General features: G+C 39.7%; 3 protein-coding genes across 4 annotated transcripts; 2 read left to right on the top strand and 1 right to left on the bottom strand.

Moving 5' to 3' along the window:
* Positions 1–156: 156 nt before the first annotated feature.
* LOC5519862 (putative 2'-deoxynucleoside 5'-phosphate N-hydrolase 1) lies at positions 157–3,830 on the top strand. The gene is made up of 4 exons (XM_032364844.2): positions 157–362; positions 1,129–1,182; positions 2,477–2,587; positions 2,660–3,830. Exons 1-4 carry the CDS (start codon positions 203–205, stop codon positions 2,767–2,769), a joined length of 435 nt encoding a protein of 144 aa, XP_032220735.2. The 5' UTR covers positions 157–202; the 3' UTR covers positions 2,770–3,830.
* LOC5519784 (probable inactive purple acid phosphatase 2) lies at positions 3,735–12,447 on the bottom strand. The gene is made up of 6 exons (XM_032364841.2): positions 11,736–12,447; positions 10,728–10,933; positions 7,590–7,784; positions 5,983–6,230; positions 5,100–5,278; positions 3,735–4,473 (listed from the first exon to the last, which is right to left on the bottom strand). Exons 1-6 carry the CDS (start codon positions 12,334–12,336, stop codon positions 4,136–4,138), a joined length of 1,767 nt encoding a protein of 588 aa, XP_032220732.2. The 5' UTR covers positions 12,337–12,447; the 3' UTR covers positions 3,735–4,135.
* A 407-nt stretch (positions 12,448–12,854) lies between these two features.
* On the top strand, positions 12,855–17,791 carry LOC5519861 (transient receptor potential cation channel subfamily A member 1). Of its 2 annotated transcripts, XM_032364768.2 has the most exons (5): positions 12,855–13,816; positions 14,510–14,757; positions 15,312–15,437; positions 15,977–16,879; positions 17,057–17,791. In XM_032364768.2, exons 1-5 carry the CDS (start codon positions 13,225–13,227, stop codon positions 17,690–17,692), a joined length of 2,505 nt encoding a protein of 834 aa, XP_032220659.1. In that variant the 5' UTR covers positions 12,855–13,224; the 3' UTR covers positions 17,693–17,791. The 2 variants fall into 2 exon arrangements, with proteins under 2 accessions (XP_032220659.1, XP_032220658.1); XM_032364767.2 differs by having other exon boundaries at positions 15,977–17,791.
* The last annotated feature ends 1,202 nt before the right edge of the window (positions 17,792–18,993 follow it).

Here is an 18,993-nt window from a genome sequence, read left to right as displayed (position 1 = left end):
AAATTCGCTTCCTAGATTTTTCAAAAATGCATACAATTTTAGCCCATACAAGGGCGTTTTATATCTCCTTTTTTTTCTTTCAAGTCACATTAAAATTTATCTCCTGCTTTGTTCAAGTTGAACATTAAGAGAAAAAGAGTATACCTGTTATTATGGGATCCCTGTGGTAGAACCCGGCTTTTCACGCGCTGTCGAAGCAGACATGAGTTCCAAAGTCACCCGTAAAATTTACTTTTGTGGGAGTATTAGAGGCGGGAGAGAGGATACCACCCTTTATAAGCGTATTATAGACCAACTCAAATCATATGGCGAGGTGCTAACCGAACATGTTGGTGATTTAGAGGCGCAAGAGGAAGAATTAGGTGAGACTTGTGGAACTGATCGAGAGGCTTTGACTTCGAATAATTCTTGTTTACATTCTTATTACATATTAAGTTACTTATTTTTTCTTTTGCACTGGACATTAAATTGGACATTAAACAGTTTTAGTCTACAATATGGTGTTTTATTTGATGAAATTTTATAAATGCCTATCGTCTAGAGAATGACGTTATATTTAGAGTGGAGTGGTGTTATGGGGTCATCTCAAAGCCCCTCCATTGATGATTTCTTTATTTATATTGTCTCTTGAGTTATTTAGCTTTGAAGGTGTATCATAAAAATGCACTCTATCGGTGTGCATCAATTGATATGTTTAGGTGATTGAAGGGTGATTTTTGAAGGATGGTTTCATTCCATGGTTGGGCAAATATCTGTGTTCTTTTTCATGTAAGCTTACTTAACTAGGAAATCTTCTAAAAATTGTAAGAAATACGAGTGCCAATACAAGCTAGAGTAGTCAGAGAATTTGGTCTGAGATATAGGAAATCAAGAATGGTATAACTAGAAAGTTATGTTTAATGTTTTGAGAAAAAGATGAAAAGCTAGTGCTTGAAACGTCTGGATTGTTGATCTATCCCCCTGCAAAACACTGACACCCCTACCCCCCTCTCTAAACACCCTCTCTAAACACAAGGGCACCTTGTTCAATCTCCAAGGCTTTGAGTGAAAAAATCATTTAAAACTGTTAGTCTGATGCAAATAACAAATAAATGTTATTCCCTTGTTGATAACAATATCACCTCTTAGGTGATGACTACTATATCCATGAAAGAGACATCAATTGGCTTTTCTCCTCAGATGGTGAGTTTTTAAACTAAAGTTTTCTAAGGGCTTTTAGAGAAATCATAGTAAAAATACATTTGTTTGAGGAGGTGGGAGTGGGGAAGGAAGAATAGAGTGAGGGGTTACAAAACATGAATGAGTTATACCATGTTTATACTTGAGTGTGAACCTAGGTTCAGTTTGTGATTAACTGATTGCTGCTGCGATTACTATGATTTTTTTGGCCCTTCTTGTCATTTGTTGTGGCTTCTGTTTACAAGATTCACTAAAGTTAAAGATGATCCCTTAGGGACCACCTTGCCTGATGTTTTCTCTTATGTTTGTCATTTTAGTTGAATGGTTTGCACTAGAACGTTAGGGATTTGCTGTCCCTTGACTTGAAAACTAGTTTGTTGTGAAGAATTGTGTAAAATGTCCAGCAAAATGCGTGGATCTCAAAACTTGTGGTAATCTCCAGACTATTGAGTAAACACTATTTGAGTAATTACTGACATCTGAAATTGATAGCTGACAAGAACTGTCAGCAGATTTGCAGGTAACCTCGGTTGCATATGCTCAACTATGCCTCCTGGAATGGTTCAGCTCAACCGAATCTAGGTTGCTGATCCTTTGAAATTGCCAGCACACAAGTGGCTGTTTGGAGCGTGTTCACACACGCTTTAAATCTAACCTAGGTTGGGTTGTTACTCAACCTAGGTTGGATGCTTAAGTGGAAACACTGCATTAATCAACAATCTTGTGCCCAAGTTAGTCTCTGTCTCTGAGTAAAATTGCGTTATTGAATCGGTGTCACATTCTGTTATGGAATGTTTAATAAAAAAAGCTACTGGCTTTTGTCTGGTTATAGCAGAGGGACAATAGCCCAGAGGGATCTTAAAATTGATAAAAGACAATTAGCGAGTTTATTTATTGTACTTCAAAAACTCATTAATTATTCAAATGGCCCATCAGCTGTCTTCTTCCCCTTGTGAACATGTGCTGTGTCTGACTTTCAAAATGTAAAATTTCATTTGACTTGGGATTCTTTTCAAGGAATTGCAGAACTGTGCATTTCTTTTTAACCTTGCTTTCCTTTAGGGGTGAAATCCATTTCCCTTCATGTTTTTAGAGACTGGTATAGTTTCTGCAATATAAAAGCTGATCCATGTGACCAAGTCTGTTCACCCTATTGGTGAACTTGCTTGAAGTTTTCGTCATTGTTGGTCAAATGCAGTGAGTGCAATCCCAGATTTGTAAAAGTTGTTCTTTGTGTTGTTGCCTTGGCTACAGATTATTTAGGCTGGATTAAACGCCATGGTTACCTATTTTTCAGCTGTGGTAGCAGAGGTGACGCAACCGTCTTTAGGTGTTGGTTATGAACTAGGTAGAGCCCTTGAGCACAAGAAAAATGTACTCTGTCTATATCGACCGCAACCTGGAAAACGTAAGCATTTGACTGTATAGCCTTTGCTGATGGCACAGAATACCTCGCATTGAAAATAACTTTGTTTTGAAGGCCTGTCTGCAATGATCAAGGGAGCTGAGAATGGCAAGAACTTCTTTGTGAAGGAATACAAGGAGGAAGATGTCCCGGACCTTTTGAAGAATTTCTTTACATCGTTATAACAACACAAAGGAGTTTTTATATAATTAAATATTTATAGTGAATAAGTGGTCTTTGCACATCATAGGGTTTAGAAATCAAGATGTTATCTCTTGACTAAGCAGTCACATCTTGCCAGTCCATAATTTGTTTATCCTTATAGGATTCTTACAGGAAGCACCTTAGCAGGAAATTCTTTTTTTCTGAATCCATTGTAAGCCAGTTTGCCATGCACTGAGAACAATATGTACAATGTGTAAACTCTTTAAACATGAGGTTCCACTATAAGGGAATGCCCCTCCCACCTCCAGGCTCAAGAACAATCAGTTATCAATCAGCTGTCAATGAGTCAACATGACCTTGCGCTAAATTCAAATTCTACCAAATATCATTTCTAGAGTTGTTCACCTAAAATGTTGTAAAATAATGCTATACCAAGCTGTGTGCGCTCTAAAATAAGAGCATTTTCATCACAGCAAGAGAATTATTTATGCAGATCCGTTATATTATGGATAGTGCAAAATTTAACATTTTGCACCGAAATGGTGAGTGGATAGCAAGTCACTAATTCATCAATCTTTTAACACAACTGTCTTGATACCTGTGCAAAAATAGTTTTATTTCAACCGACTTAGGCTCAGAGATAAGCAATTTTGCAGGAGACTCATAATTTGACTGCTAGCGTGGAATTGTTCTCATTATAGTTGAAAATTTGAGCCAAGAGGTAGGAGGAGCTTCCTCGTGTTTAAGCTGGACATGCCCCTTGAAATGTTAAGAATTTAAATGCCTTCAGGGGCATAGCCAGAATTTCTAAAATGAGGGGGCCCAAAAGGCTGTTTTAAGAAATTTTCTTCTGAAATTCAAATGTCTCATACATTCACTATATTTTTGGCTGCTAGTAGGGGGAGGGACCCTTGCCTCTTAGGCCCTCCCCCTGATTACACCCTTGGCATTATTCCTATTGTTTCAGTAACAAACAATACACAAGTCAGTTTTAATTTTTACATTTTCACTGATAAGAATGAATACAAATTTATGGTAATAAATATGGTAGAAACAATGGAAAATTCAAAAGCATTACATATACATTTGTTCTGTCTGTTGATTGAGCTGTAGCAGTTGTCCTAAATATGAAAGTCAAGGAGTGACAAAAGCCTACCGTAACTTATGTGAGTACATTATATTTACTATAATCACAAGGACCAAAATATTTTGCATTCATCTATTTACAAATTCATATACATTGAGTTTTCCAAAAGATATTGATTTTTTTACATTAATTATTTTGCAATAGAGTATACAGTATATTGAGAATGACCACATAATCTCATACATAGAATGCAATGACTACACAATCAGCAATAATTATTTGAGATTTTTTTTGTTAATTTATTTTGTCAGAAGAACTTTGTCTGCAACTTTTTTGTCCTTGTTTGTGATAAACTCCCAAAGTAGGGCAGACTTGCTATAAACAGTGATCCTTCCGTAGCCAAACTCAATCATTTGCTTCAAGGACCAATCCATGGGCATGAAGCCATTAGTGTCAAACTGCTTGCCAGCAGTGCCTACAGTGATATGTACTGTGCCATTATTCTCACATCTGCCATTGTACACTGCACATGTGCGCTCATAACTATGGAAATGTGCCCACAGTCCAAGATCTACTTGGTACTTGTTCAGGAGATCATCCATGTGATGTCGCATGCCTAAAGATAGCATGTAGTCGCCTGGAAATGAAATCAAAGAAACTTGCAGTCCCATAGCCAGGTGGATTTTGAAAGAAACCCCCCACCCCACTGGACTGTAGTCTAATGAAGAAAAATTGGGTACCACTCGAAGCTAGGGCAAGCTACCTAATAGAAAATGGCCCGCTAAATGAGTAAACAAACCCCTCCTGCTCAAAATCCTGACTACGGTCCTGCTCTGTACCCACAGTAGCAGCTACTTTTCCTCAAAAGTCATTAACTGACTTGATTTTAAATTGTGGAATTTGGAATATTGTTTGACATGAGACGATGTCCAACAATCAAATATTCTTTGCTAGCTACAGCCATGTGGCACACCATATAAGGGTGAGTTTTTTGTGTGATAAAAGATTAAAGATTTGTATGTATATGCAGACACCATAAAAGGGAAGTGAGTAATAGCCAACACCCCCTCACCACCACCACCACTCCTCCCCACCACCAACACCACCATCACCCCTCCCCATCCCCAACACCACCACCACCACCCCCCCCCCAAAAAAAAAAACCCACCACCACCACCCTTCTGCTGCCACTATGCCTACCACAATACAATGAAAAGTATCAGCAATGTCTGGGCCCTTTCGCCGAATGATTTCACTACCTACCGTAGTATTTCTGACTGGTATACATGGCCCTGTGCCCCCCGATCAGCACCCAAGGGGTGACAGAGCGGTCTACATTACGGAGGTCATTCTCAATCCACTTGTACTGACGCGAGCCACGTGTGAAGTTATGTTCTGTGCTCATCATGATGTAGTGCAAGCTGCCATAGTTGAAGCTGTACCTGCATTATAAAGGGAAGAAAATCAGCGAAGTAAACAACAGTGAATAGTTTTGGGTAGTTAATTGGCTTTATTTTAAATAGTGGAACTTGGAACATTGTTTGATATGGGAGAAAACATAGCCAGAGAAAACATAGCCAGGGGGGTGGCCCAAGGGGCCCGGGCCCCCCCTTTTAGCAGCCAAAAATACATTTAGAGTATGAGACATTATCTAAAATACAGGAGAAAATGCCTTGAAAGGACCTTTTGGGCCCCCTCCTGTTAAAAATCCTGGCTAGTCCCTGCCTATTAATCTGTTTACAAATTCATATAAATTGAGTTTTTTAATACATATTGATTCTTTTTTACTTTATTTTTTGCAATAGAGTATAAAGTATATTGAATGACATAATATCATACATAGAATGCAATATTTGCACAATCAGCAATAATTATTTGATTTTTTTTAATAAATTTTGTCAGAAGAACTTTGTCTGCAACTTTGTTGTCCTTGTTTGTGATAAACTACCAAAGTAGAGCAGACTTGCTATAAACCGTGATCCTTCCGTAGCCAAACTCAATTATTTGCTTCAAGGACAAACCCATGGGCATGAATGTCATGGCCATTAGTGTCAAACTGCTTGCCATCAGTGCCTACAGTGATATGTACTGTGCCATTACTCTCACATCTGCCATGGATCATACAATATAAGGAATTTCCACTCACCACCACACATGGTTTCCATTGTCAGGCATGTGAAATCTGTGATACATTGGAACACCACACTCCCCTCCTGAGTCAGTGTGAAACAGCGAAGGGGCAAACCAAGGGTGAAACCCCTCCCCTGGTGCTCCACTGGGGTCCTTCTCCCCCCCGGAAACATGGTCTTGCTCATGGTTACCGATGCCAACCATGTAAGGGACAAGAGATGCGTACGGCTCAATCAGAGCAAAGTACTTTTCCCACTGGTATGCCTGTGAACAATTCAAGAAAATCAACATGGCACACTATCATTAGGGAATTTAAGCAACTACAATGGTGATTGCAGGGAGAACGTGACTGCCCAACAAGCTTGTATGCTTAGCACTTGATTCTTAATTGATTTTGTTGTCCCAAAGAAATTATAGACAAGCCTAGGGTCTTATTTTTAACATTGCGTACAAGGATAGTCTAGTTTTCAGTGCACACAATCCTATTCTCACTAGAACAAAAAAGCTTGGAATTTTTACATTGAAGTTTGAAGGAAAACTATCGAATAATAATAATAACAAAAGCAACAATAACAACAACATTAATAATAATAATAATAATAATAATAATAATAATAATAATAATAATAATAAGAATAAGAATAATAATAATAATAATAATAATAATAATAAGAATAAGAATAAGAATAAGAATAATAATAATAATAATAATAAGAATAAGAATAAGAATAAGAATAAGAATAATAATAATAATAATAATAATAATAATAATAATAATAATAATAATAATAATAATAATAGTAATAATAGTAATAATAGTAATTATAGTAATAAGTATAGCCCTGCCTCTGCAGAGGTGCCAATAGCCAAACTCCAGGCACATAGGAAAGATTTTGAGCAGGGGGGGAGGGGTGTTCAATAATTCTCTTAGTATTTCCTCATAATCCATTGGAGCTCTTATGTGGGCACTCAGTAAGTGAAAAACACTGCAACCTTAGAAATGTGTCAACGTTATTTGGGATAGAGAAACCACACAAAGAACAAGAGAAGGCTATCTCTGCTTTTCTGAACAATGATGTTGATGTCTTTGTGAGCCTTTCTACTGGCTAGGGAAAGTCTTTCATTTTACCAAGTAATTCAATTATATTAATTATTCCAAAGAGGAGTTCTATTTAAAGGGGCTAGGGTTTTTTAACCAAATTCCTCCTTTTAAGCAGATCATGGCAACTCCTGCATATGTATGTACTTGTGCTGTGTACACAGAAATCTAAATGCTCAAGTATGAACAAATGCTGAAAGTCGAGGGGCTATCTATGAGATACTGTTCACAACCTTTCTCAGTTACCACCTTACAGCATGCAGGTATACATTAGCAGAATTAAAACAAAGGAATGTGCACTTGGAAAGTAGCGACATTATAGGAAATGTTTGTTTTTCCAAAACCTGAACGTGTTTTGCGTGCTGAATAAGAGAAAACCCATGCACAGCTGTCAAAAGAAATTTATTCAAATTTATTACAATAGCGTCACAGAACACCGCCACTGCGTAGACGCTACAAGAGGATATTTTCGTGAGTCAGTGGCTAAACATAGGCTACAACTTTCATAGTTTAGTCATACTCACATATCCTTCAGCATATGCTATGTCTCCAAGATGGATAACCATGGTTGCATTTCTGTACAACATCTCCTCCAGTGAATATCTGGCAGTGTTGTGTGCATCAGCTGAGATGCCTTGATCACCATATACAAGGAATTTGAATGACACATCGGGGTTAGGAAGGGGTGCTGTTGTGAAATTTTTCAGCTTGCTCATTCCCTGAAAAAATAATCAAATTGATTAGTACCTTATCTCCACTTTATTTGAAATAATGCCAAATATCCCATGATTTAGAAATTTCCCTGTTTTTACGTACTATTAAAAACATGAGAAGAAGTGTTTTCGCAGATATAAAATTCTGAGGGTGAAGCCCAAGCCGAGGCATGTTGATCAATTGCGATGGGAAAAAAACAACAATAGCTTTAGAATTGTCATTAAAAAGACTACTGGAATTCGGTTAAAAAAGCAAGTAGAACAATAAACAAAACTAACGTCATAAGACGAAACAGCACCCAGTTTTACATAAACTAACTTGCTAGTCAAGGACAAAAACAACACATATTTGGAAACTGAAATCTTTAAAAAACATGGCCAACATCACAAGATATCCACCGAGAAGCCTCTATACACTAATAACTGGACTTCATTCAATCCAATTATGAAACGCAGTCCAACTGGCTAAGTGAAATGAATCAAGGTTAGTTCTGTACATACAAAGTTGTCGCTGTTTATACTGTTTCATTCAGGTCTTTGATCATTTCTTTATTCTCAGTTTGAACGTAATCATGCTAGTCAAACTGGTCAAAGACAGCATGACGGCAGCTTAGAAAAAAAGAATAGGCGATTTGCCAAATGGCAAAGGGACCCCTGGACTACCAAACAGCTAAGGGAATGTTCATTTATTATCCTGAGGGGGGGGAAGGGCGTGAGGATACTGTGTGGGGGGCACGAAAAATTTCTGAGTTCTAAAGGGGGGCGGGTCGAAAAAGTTTGGATTTTAAAAAGTCACTGTTTACTTTAGGTGTTGTCTCTAGGCATGCTAGTAAATTTGGGAAAAGTTGCTTGAAAAAATGGCCAAAAGTTGCTCTAAAATTGCTATTATATATCCAAAAGTTGCCACCAGAAATTAAAAAAGTTGCTCGGTCTCTAGAGTCATTTTTCTAGATAAATGCTCAAAACATATTTGTTTGCTTGTTTTCATTTCAACAATTTCATTACTTAAATATTTTTTTCCAATCATCAAAATATGTTTAATTAATCATTAAAATATGAATACATTTTTCAATCAATCTCTTTAAACTCAACAAGAAAAGTGTACATACTTTCTAGTAAATGTTCTAACTGATCAAAGCTCACTTGGATAGGCATCATGTTATTAACTGCAGTATATACATCATATTTAATATACTCCATGATGCTTTAGGTAGTGATAAAGTTCACAGCCTATACTGATCACAGGCAATATATTAAAAAATATTTTTATACAGAGAGAGAAACACAATTCGTGGCGGGCTTCAAACTGCATAAAAAAATATATTTTTTTTTATTTTTCGGGGGTGGCCAGATTTTTACTCCCCCCCTTATGTTCCATACCTAGAATATAAACAAAACGTTTTAATGCTATAAGCGCTCATTCTCCATAATCAAAATCCTTGCTCATATCTGATTCTCCTGTCTTCCTCGCTTTCTTTCTTTTCTTGTGCTGCGCTTTTCTTGCAAGGAGAAGATCAAAAAGCCTTTTTTGCTTCTTTTACGTCATCTATAGCATCAACCATTGTCAGGTTGCAACCTGGAGTTAGTCGCATCTTTGAGAAATTGAGTGCCTTCACTTTTTCTGAATTAATGTTTCATCCAATTCCTTTCCCTCCACTTTTTGTCCAGCTTGTAGCTAATCTCTTGCTGGCGTTCCTTAGACATTGCCATTGCCGTTCCTTCCTTTGCTCCTTCTTTCTTCGGTTTTGGGGTGGGGGGCACCAAAAATATGGGGGAACTGTTAAAGGGGGCATGAAAAATTTTGTTACTTGAAGGGGGTCACAACTATTTTTATCTTTCCATTTTATCAAAATCCTTATGCCCCCCCCCCCCCCCCCCCTCGGGATAATAGTTGAACTTTCATTTTTGTCATTTTTGAACACTGTTTGTCTATGGAGTCTGTTTAGGAGAGTGTGTCTAAAACATACCATAAAGTAGATGGTAAGATATGCTATTTACTAGGAATAAAGTAGTTTACTGTTTGTGATGTTACGTATGTTGTTGTTTATTTGCCAAATCTGCTGGATGTTACATTATATAAAGCTTCATTACATCATGAGGGTTTTATATAATCCTTCATGAAGTCATGATAGCTTTATATAATGTTTCATGTTCGTTAGTCTGTCATTGTTTTTCTATTGTACCCCAATATTTCCCTGGAGACGATTTCAATTCCCTTCCCGTGCTTTAGGTTTGTTGGGTGTATTGCTAGGTATAAAGCCTATTCACATGTCCGAAGAACGACATCAGATCGGTCAACATGCCTATTGAATATTGATGAGTGTTTTAAAGTATCAATAAGCCCCTTGAGGAAAGGTGGTGTGATTGGGAAACTTTTGAGTACTGGCCAATGAAAACACTCCAAGGGACAACAGAAGCCAGAGGGCAGTTCAGGATTTAGTCATTGGAAATTGCTGGCAAGACCTTGCAAAACATTAAAATGAAAAATTTTCCATTGTTTTCTGTGGTATGTATCTCATGATCAAACTGTTGTGTAGTCACCAGGCACGTAGCGCCGGTGTTTGCAGCCCGCGCAGATGAATGAAAATAGAAAACTTTAGCTTAAAAACCCTTCGTTATTTTTAGTGCCCTTTTGTAAGGGTGGAAAATACATTTACTAATTACTAGAAAAGATTGAGAACCAAATCTCTCGAATTTGAATCAAGGTTTTTCATCTCTTTCACTTCAAGTGAACCTGCAAGGATTGTGTGAATGATGAATCCCGTGGTATGTCCTCTGATTTACTATAGCTAACAGCCAAACAGAAAGCGAGATTACCTGCAAGTGTTGTAGAAACTGGCAGTAAATCATTCGAAAATGGTGCATAAACCTTTCTTGCCATTTGAGAATATTAGGCACAACAGCTAAACTAAATAAAGCTTGCAAAAGAAGTAATAAAACGATTCTTACCAAATCAGTCCCATATTGGTAATAGTAGAGAGATGATGGCTTCAGGTCAGTCAGAAGCACATCATGAATGAAACCTGGGTCCATGAACTGGCTGCCACTGGCAGGTTCTCCACACATATCGCTCGCTTTATAAGTCTTGGTCGTACCTTTGGTGGTCATCAGAGGGCCACCTTTAGCCAGGGAGTAATGAACTACTGGAGTGACATCTGTAGGAAAAGTGTTAGGCATCAATAACCAGTAATAAGTTCAAGCAAGTTGTAGTTTAAAGAGAAAATGGGATTTGACGGTACTTGTTTGATTTCTACAAACAGCCCACTACTTCACCCTATGGAAGTATGTTGTTTGTCATTTTACATGTAGCCAATTTCTCATAATTTTTCATCTGTCTTCTCTGAACTTGCAGTATCTACTGTATAAGAATTTGTCAAATTCAGCTATTTTTTTCTGTCTGTCTGCCTATGTCTATGCCATGTCTGTGTGACTTACTGTCTCCTTGTTTGAAACTAGCTTTAGTGGAACCTCAATTAGTGATACTTGATATAATGATACTGATTACCACCAAAATTTTTTACAATATTTTACAATAGTCTGGATATAGAAGTGCTCTTTTTTTGTCCTTTGCCATATCACAGGTAGCCCAGGCAATGGTTTTGAAGCTTGTTCATAGCTTGGAATCTGCTGTTATTTTCAGAGTTAAAACGAGTGGATTGGAGTCGCGATTTTTTGTGAAACATTGCCAATAAAATTGCCTTAAAACTTAGAACATGCCTTGTTGTTGTCATATTTATGTGTAATATACGATTTTGGGGGGGTTTCGTAACGGAATATATGACTTCTCTCCCCATACTAAGGAAAGGTTGGCCATATCACTGAATCTGTGCTCTCAATTTTGTTTAGCTCTTTTATCAGCGGAAATATTTACTGAGACATAAAATAAACCATTTCAACCATGTGCATATTTATTTCTCTGTGTGTGTATGTTTAATTAATTACTCAATATTTACTTACTAGCCCCGGAAACCCACATGACTCTCATCTCAGTCGATGTGGCATTGAGCTGTGTGGTAGTAAGTGCCAAGTGGCCATGTAAAGGTGCCTCTGGTCCACCTTCAAACCTCAATAGATTACTTCTTGCCACAAGCTCCTCAAATGGCCTAAACGTGTAGTACCGGAACTCGCAATTCGACCTGAGGTTGTACAACTCGACCGAGAACTCGCCATGACCTTGCTTGTACGTAGGGTAATTTTTCACCCAGACGTAATCCAAATAATCCGTCGCTTTGTTAGTCTCAGGACAGTAGATACCAATAACGTCTCTGTCCGTTGCTCCACTAACGCCCGACCAAGTTATATATACTCCTCCCCCGTTACTAGCAACGGGTGGTTCAACTTTTAACACAGCATTCGACTGCGTCACTCGAAGTCCTTCGGGATTTCCGGTGAAGTTCAGTCTTGTTAGAGGGTTTCTTTGGTCTACAATACTACCATTTGGGTGAAATCTACCAAAGTATGTAGGCATTGGATGGTATGGCTTGGATTTCGTCAAGGAAAAGATTAACATCGCCAAATAAATGACGATAAAGAACGGCTTCGGCGCCATTGTTGTCATTTGTGTGCGTCTTGTCGCCAGTGCTGAAAAACGCAAGACTAGTTCCAGTACCGCGCGGTTAAACCAGCCTTTTTGTTCTGAAAATGGCGGCTTTTTACCGGCGAACTGTCACATTTTGGCGAATGCTAAGAAAACTAGACCAAACCTAAGGCTATAATTTTCTTTATGACTCCCTCATTATCACACAAATCTGTCATCTTTTGTACAGTATGGCATTAAAATGCTGTACAGTTAGTCAAATCAGCGACTGAAGTCAGCCTTTCGTACCTTTACTCGAACGATTCAACACTACGATTGGGCTTCTTTTCGCCAGAGCACGCGCATGCGCATACGTTATTCAGCACTGTCCGTTATGTCAGCAAAATAGATTTTTAACCCATGATGCTTTGGGTTCAAGAGTCTAGTTCCAGCGCGGACAACTTCACCACAGCATTCCCACAATACTCGACGGCTTGGGTTTTATCTGTCTCATTTACAAGTCCTCTTCTTTGGGGAGAGACTTTGATTGAACAATTCTAAAAAAAATAATAAATCCAAGGAAAAGATAACCAGATAATGGATCGGAATTATTGGGCTCGCTTGCGTGTATACTTATGCATACAGCTAGTCGCTCTGCCAATTTATGGTAACCATGACAACATAATACGCTTGCTACACTTTACTTGTTTTGATTTGGGCATAAACATCGTATACAAATGGCTATCCATATATGGACAAAGAACAAACTTGATATCCAGTGGCGATGATTCGCATCGAAAATGCGGGATAAAATGAAACAGGGTCAGTTAATGTCCTGGGCCAATCGTGAACCATTTCAAAAATCCTTCAAGATTACGAAAATCCTCCACAATTACGAAATCCCTTTACTTTATCTTCACTAAGATTACAATGGATAACCGAAGGAGAAAGGTGAGACCCAAAATAGCCCCTGGCGACCGTAGCAAACTCCGGCCGCCGTCACCCAAGCAAAGAAGATCAAATGGACGACGAAAAAGCGAAGCAAGCGATGCACAGGGTATAAACTCTTTATCAAAAAGCGAATCTAGCATACCAAGTTTAGTACTTAAACGGAGATCCAGTTTTAAAGACGTTCCATCTTTGTTGTCAAGCGATAATGACTTTCAAGGACCGAGAGTGCAAACGTATTCCGTTTTAGAAAATAACGACTCAGACGAAGAGGAAGAGCCCGGTTCCTCACAAGAAACCACAGCATCTGGCAAGGACAGCCAAACAACTTTACAAGATCCAAAGCTTAAAAGCAAAGATGAAATAACCAAATCGGCAAACAAAGCTCTATTGGTTTACTTTGCCAAGTTGTCTAGCTCAATTGATCTGTGTGACAAAGTGAATTTCGAGTATTTGCAGTCGCTGTTGGACAAGGGAGCTGATGTAAATACCAGAGATAAACATGGGCAGACCATACTACATGAGGCTGCACGGAGCTGGGGAGTAGATACAGCGAGATTCCTCATCCAAAAAGGTATCATCTCGGTAACCTACTAGCAGAGCCTACTGCTCGCTCTGTTCTTTCTTTGTTCGTATGACACGAACACGCTAAAGAGCTAAGTGAACGTTAAACAAACAAACCGGCTCTTTTAGTAGGTCATTCCGGTCTGTGTTTTGGCCAAATCATATCAATTCATGATACATAGTACAGGGAAAAAAACTAAAGTAAGGGATGATCGTCTAGCTGAGGTGCTTACCTTATCACAAATCTTGCTTATGCCTGGTGCACACTAGTGACATAACGACATGGCGCGCGCACTCTGTTTAGCCCGACATAACGACTTGGACATAATGGCATTATGTTGTTATGTCCATGTCGTGATGTCGGGCTTATGTCAAAACGTCGAAGGAACAATTCACACTTGAACATACGAAGATAAGAGTGCGCGCGCCCATGTCTTTATGTCGCTAGTGTGCACCAGGCATAATTTCCTATTCCAATAGTCGCATGAGTGATGTTTAATGATCTAAGAAGGGCCCTAAAAAGTTTTCACTACAGTTGACTTTTCAATTAATCGAAAACGGCATTCTGCTTTTTAAACCCGATTGGTGATTCCTTGAAGAGTTGCCTTTAGTTTTGTATCTCACTTACACCCCTTTAAAAAAAATAATGGTCATCCAACCCTTTGTTGTTGTAACACTTGCTTAAAACGGATTCATAAAACAGGTGCGAATATCAACGCCCCTGATGTGTATGGCCGCTGTCCACTCCATTCAGCCTGTATCGCGGACTACCCTGAGATGGTGCAGTATCTACTAGACAGCGGTGCCGACGTGAACGCTGCAACCGTGACGGAGGATCAGACAGCATTGCACTACATAGCGCGCGTAGACGCGAAAAGATGTGCCAAGATACTGCTCGCTAGCGGCGCAGACATAGAGCAGCAAGATTACAAGAACCGCACCCCGCTACTGGTGAGTCGTTATTGCATCAACCAAGCCTCGTTCGCAGGCGCCTCTAGCCTGCGCGGCCTTGGGCTTCAAGAGCTTCCACCATTTTGAATCCGAAGTAGAGCTGACTGATAGTAGCCGAGGCTAGCATCAACCAAACTTGTCGGGATGGTGTTAGGACACGGTTTTTTATCTTTAAGTACGGATAATAGCGCATCCAGTCAAATGGATTAACCAATTCAGTGAACTCATCTCTGACGGAAAGGCAGACGTACAGAGAGATAGACAGGGGGCGGATAGCAAGGCTGTCAGAAAGATAGAGACAGATACAGATGATTGGCTTGCTAGCTGGCATGCCGACTGGGCAAACTTGCGGCCACCGACCGGCTCATTTTTACACTCAATCTTATTCTGTCCAGTAACCAGGGGAAGGGGGTTCGTTATTACCCCCCACTTGACTGGAGGGTCCGTTTTAATGAAGAAGAATCAGTACTACTGCGAGCTAGGGCGAGCTAACTAAGAGGAAATCCTGGCTGCGGGCATGTTAGTCCTTCAATATTTGCTATTAAAATTTACAGATTGCGGCCGAGTACAATAGCGAAGAGACGGCGCGAGTCTTGCTGGAAGAGGGGGCTTCTCCCGTCTCTCAAGACAGCAGTGGTCACCAGACCATGACGTCACTAATCCAAAAAATGCCAAACGTGGTACGTACTGTATCAGACTACAATACCAAAGCCTATCACATGCTTTTATTTTATTATGGCCAAATTCGTTGTTGCGCGACCGCCGAGAATTCAAATCCATTTCTCGTCTGGGAATAGCGCGGAGTCAACCATACCACGTGACCAATCAATTCCCTTTTCGTGTGTAGTCAAATGTGTAGTTAATATCGCGACAGTGAAAACAAAAAAGCCATCTATTGGTTCAGAAGGTTGAATGACTACGCGTTATTCCCAAACGAGACAAGGATTTTGGATTTGCCGAGGTCGCGCAACAACTAATTCGACTGTGAGGTTGCCCGTTCTGTATTGGAGACGTTAAAGTTTGGGAGGCTGGTCCGTGGTACCATCTTCAGATTGCAATCATGCTTACATAGTAATCTACCTAATCATTTCGAATAAAAATACATTAGTGCCATTTTTTCTTTTTTTTTTTAAACATTGATAATTGCTACTGTGTATCACATAAAGCATGGCACATCCACATCATATTTGCCAATAAAAATGTGCACTTGATCTACTAGGCCCTGAAAGCGTTGGACTACTTTCATTACATCGATCGATCTCGCCGAAAACACTACTTCTACATCAATTATCTCGACCGCACCACCCCAGAGAGCAAAGACAAGGATGCCGCGAGTACGCACGCGCAGACCGCACTCTCAGCAGTAGTTGAGGGCGGGTACCATGAACTTGTTATGCACCCAGTATTCCAGAAATTGATCGACGTCAAATGGATAAGGTTTGGACGCAAGCAGGCATGGCTAGAGATCATCCCAAACGCCCTTTTGACGCTCTTGTACACCATTTTAGCTGTTACCTACCCAAGTGACATTACGCAGTACTACAGTAACATTACCAAAACGTGGTGGAGGGTTGTACTGGAGGTCTTTATTCTGTTGCTCATTGGGAATGAGATCAGGAAGGAAATTACGGAGATTTATAGCTCGAGGAAGACCACGAATCTCTGGAAGAGTAAGCGGATCGAGGAGCTCCGCCGAGACCTGGAATTCTGCCATCCTAAGCACCCACAAGAGACTCTACACATTGAACAGGAGATCAGGCGAACTAGACGTGTGGGGAAGAGGTACTTTAAGGACAAGTGGAACTACTTTGACTGGGTTGCATACGTGATGGTTGTACTTGTGTTCTGTGTGCACTACACCAACACAGTTCTCAAGAGCGAAGTCTTCAACAATGCGTTTATTAGCGTGATGGCGTTTAGTGTGATCGTATTGTGGATAAGACTACTAAAGTACGCACGGCCCTTCCCTAATCAAGGTCCATTTGTTGTCATGCTGGATCCAATTATTAAGGAATCCGCCAAGTGGCTCTTCCTTTTCGCGATGTTCTTTATTCCATACGCCGCTGCCTTTTGGATGATATTTGGTGGCCAATCGGACCACCCTATCGAAGAGTATAGTGATGTAGGTAAACTCATTTATACAGTGTCCCAGATTAGCTTACTTTTAGACTTCCAGTTTACCGCTTTGTCGCGTGCATCCCCGATAGTGTCTCGCTTGCTTGTTGGCTCATATTTACTTATCAGCTCAGTGGTTCTTATGAACCTGTACATTGCACTGTTGACTAATACCTTTCAGCAGGTTTTTGACAACGCGCTGGCCGTAGCGACCATAGAGCGCGCAGCACTCATGCAGTCCCTTGAGACGTTCGCATCTAAGAATTCAATTCGACAGTACAGATACCTACTACGAGTTGAGTGTTGCCCGCTTGAGTGTGATTACCAAAAGATTGACACTGACGAAGATCGGGAGCAGAAACAGGAGGAAAAGCTATCCTTGATGTTTGGTATCATCAGGGATCGTTTCGGTGGAAAGAAAGTTGGCTCCAAGAAGAAATCTGACTTTGAAAAAGTCGTTGATCATCTTGAGTTTGTTCGTCAAGCGCAGGCTGAAATGCAGCTTTCTGTTAATAGACTTCTTCAGAAAGAAGTCAAAGACCCAGAAGAGTTTACAAATTCTGTTCTGAAAAGTCTAAAGGATATTAGAAGTGTCCAAGAGTCCAACACAGCCATGCTGAAGGCAATGAGTGAGAGATTGGATCAGCTCGAGAATGTTTATGAGATGGTGAATGCCATCACGGCGGATAGAGGGAATAATGGAAGGCAAAATGAGGAAGAAGAACACGAAGGGCCAGGGACAGAAGGCGACAATAGAACTGAGTTTCTGTCAAACACGAACAAGAAGGCAGCTTGGGACGATACTGTTGAAGACTTATGATCAGGTGCCCAATCATCAATCACAGCTCCTTATGTCAATGGTTATCTTCACTTGGGATGGAATAAAATATTTTTATTGAATAAAACAATATTTTATTAAGCATGTGTTATGATGGCTGACCCAGGGTACGGTCCCCAAGAAGCACAAGCGAAGTAATACAAATAGGTCCTTTTTTAGATTCCTACCTAAAAGCGAAAAATTTCCCAGCCTCCGAAAAAACATGGATAATATCTCACTGGAGGTATAGCCGGGATTTCCCCGTAAAGATTAAAAATCATATTGTTGGGGTACTTTTTAGCTGAGTATTGAGTGGTAGACGACAGCCTGTCGCTTGACGTGATAGCGGTGCCTTTTTTCAGTTGGAGAATATGTAATGATAATAATAATAATAGTAATAATAATAATAGTAATAATAATAATGATGATGATGATGATGATGATGATGATGATGATGATGATGATGATGATGATGATGATGATGATAATAATAATAATAATAAATGTTTGTTTAATTCAACCGATTGCAGTACATGAACAGACTGAATTGCCGGTAGAGTCAGCGATTACTACAATATAATTCACAACACATATTTAGCGTATTTAACGGAAGCAAATTTAGAAAAGCGGTCTGTGCGACCCGCTTCAACGTGGCGACTACAACTCCCTGACCTTAGAGCATATGGCGTATTGATAGGCACTACCCTTTTGGATCTAGAATCTAGAGGGATCCTCTTTTTTGAACTGAGACAACTTTTACTGGGGCAAACATTCATCTTGATTAAGTGGATCAATCCCTGAATTAACATAAGAAACAACAACCAACTTAATTAAACTTAATTTTCTTTGTCCCTCATTTTACGCGTGTTTCCCTTTCTAATCCATAAAATGGACATTTTATCTCTAAAAAGAAGTATCTGTTATCATCCTGGCGACAGTGCTAGGATCGGGGTGAGAGGGGGCATAGATATATCACCGAGAGCTCCCTCATTAACAACAACCACACACTTGACATGACCTTAAAGAGAAAAATTCTTCTCTTGACTAGCTATACCCTTCACGTATTTAAGACCAATTAGAAAATGCCTGCATCGAAGAATATAGTCCCATCCTACAGGAAGACCGTACAGGAATGACGGGTCAGCATTTTCACTTCTCTGGCTGGTAAGCGTCTGTCAGGGCTGCACACGTTACCGCTGGCGCTAATCATTGCGATCGCTGAACGCTAACGAGCCAAAAGATGTTTGCACTATTTTGTCCACGTTGCAATGAAAAATATCAAGTTATCTTGGTCCGAGGGCCTG

This window comes from Nematostella vectensis, chromosome 6 (assembly GCF_932526225.1).
Source record: "Nematostella vectensis chromosome 6, jaNemVect1.1, whole genome shotgun sequence".
Lineage (NCBI taxonomy): Eukaryota > Metazoa > Cnidaria > Anthozoa > Actiniaria > Edwardsiidae > Nematostella > Nematostella vectensis.
The sequence above is the reverse complement of the archived record's forward strand: the minus strand, read 5'-3'. Positions and strand labels throughout refer to the sequence as shown.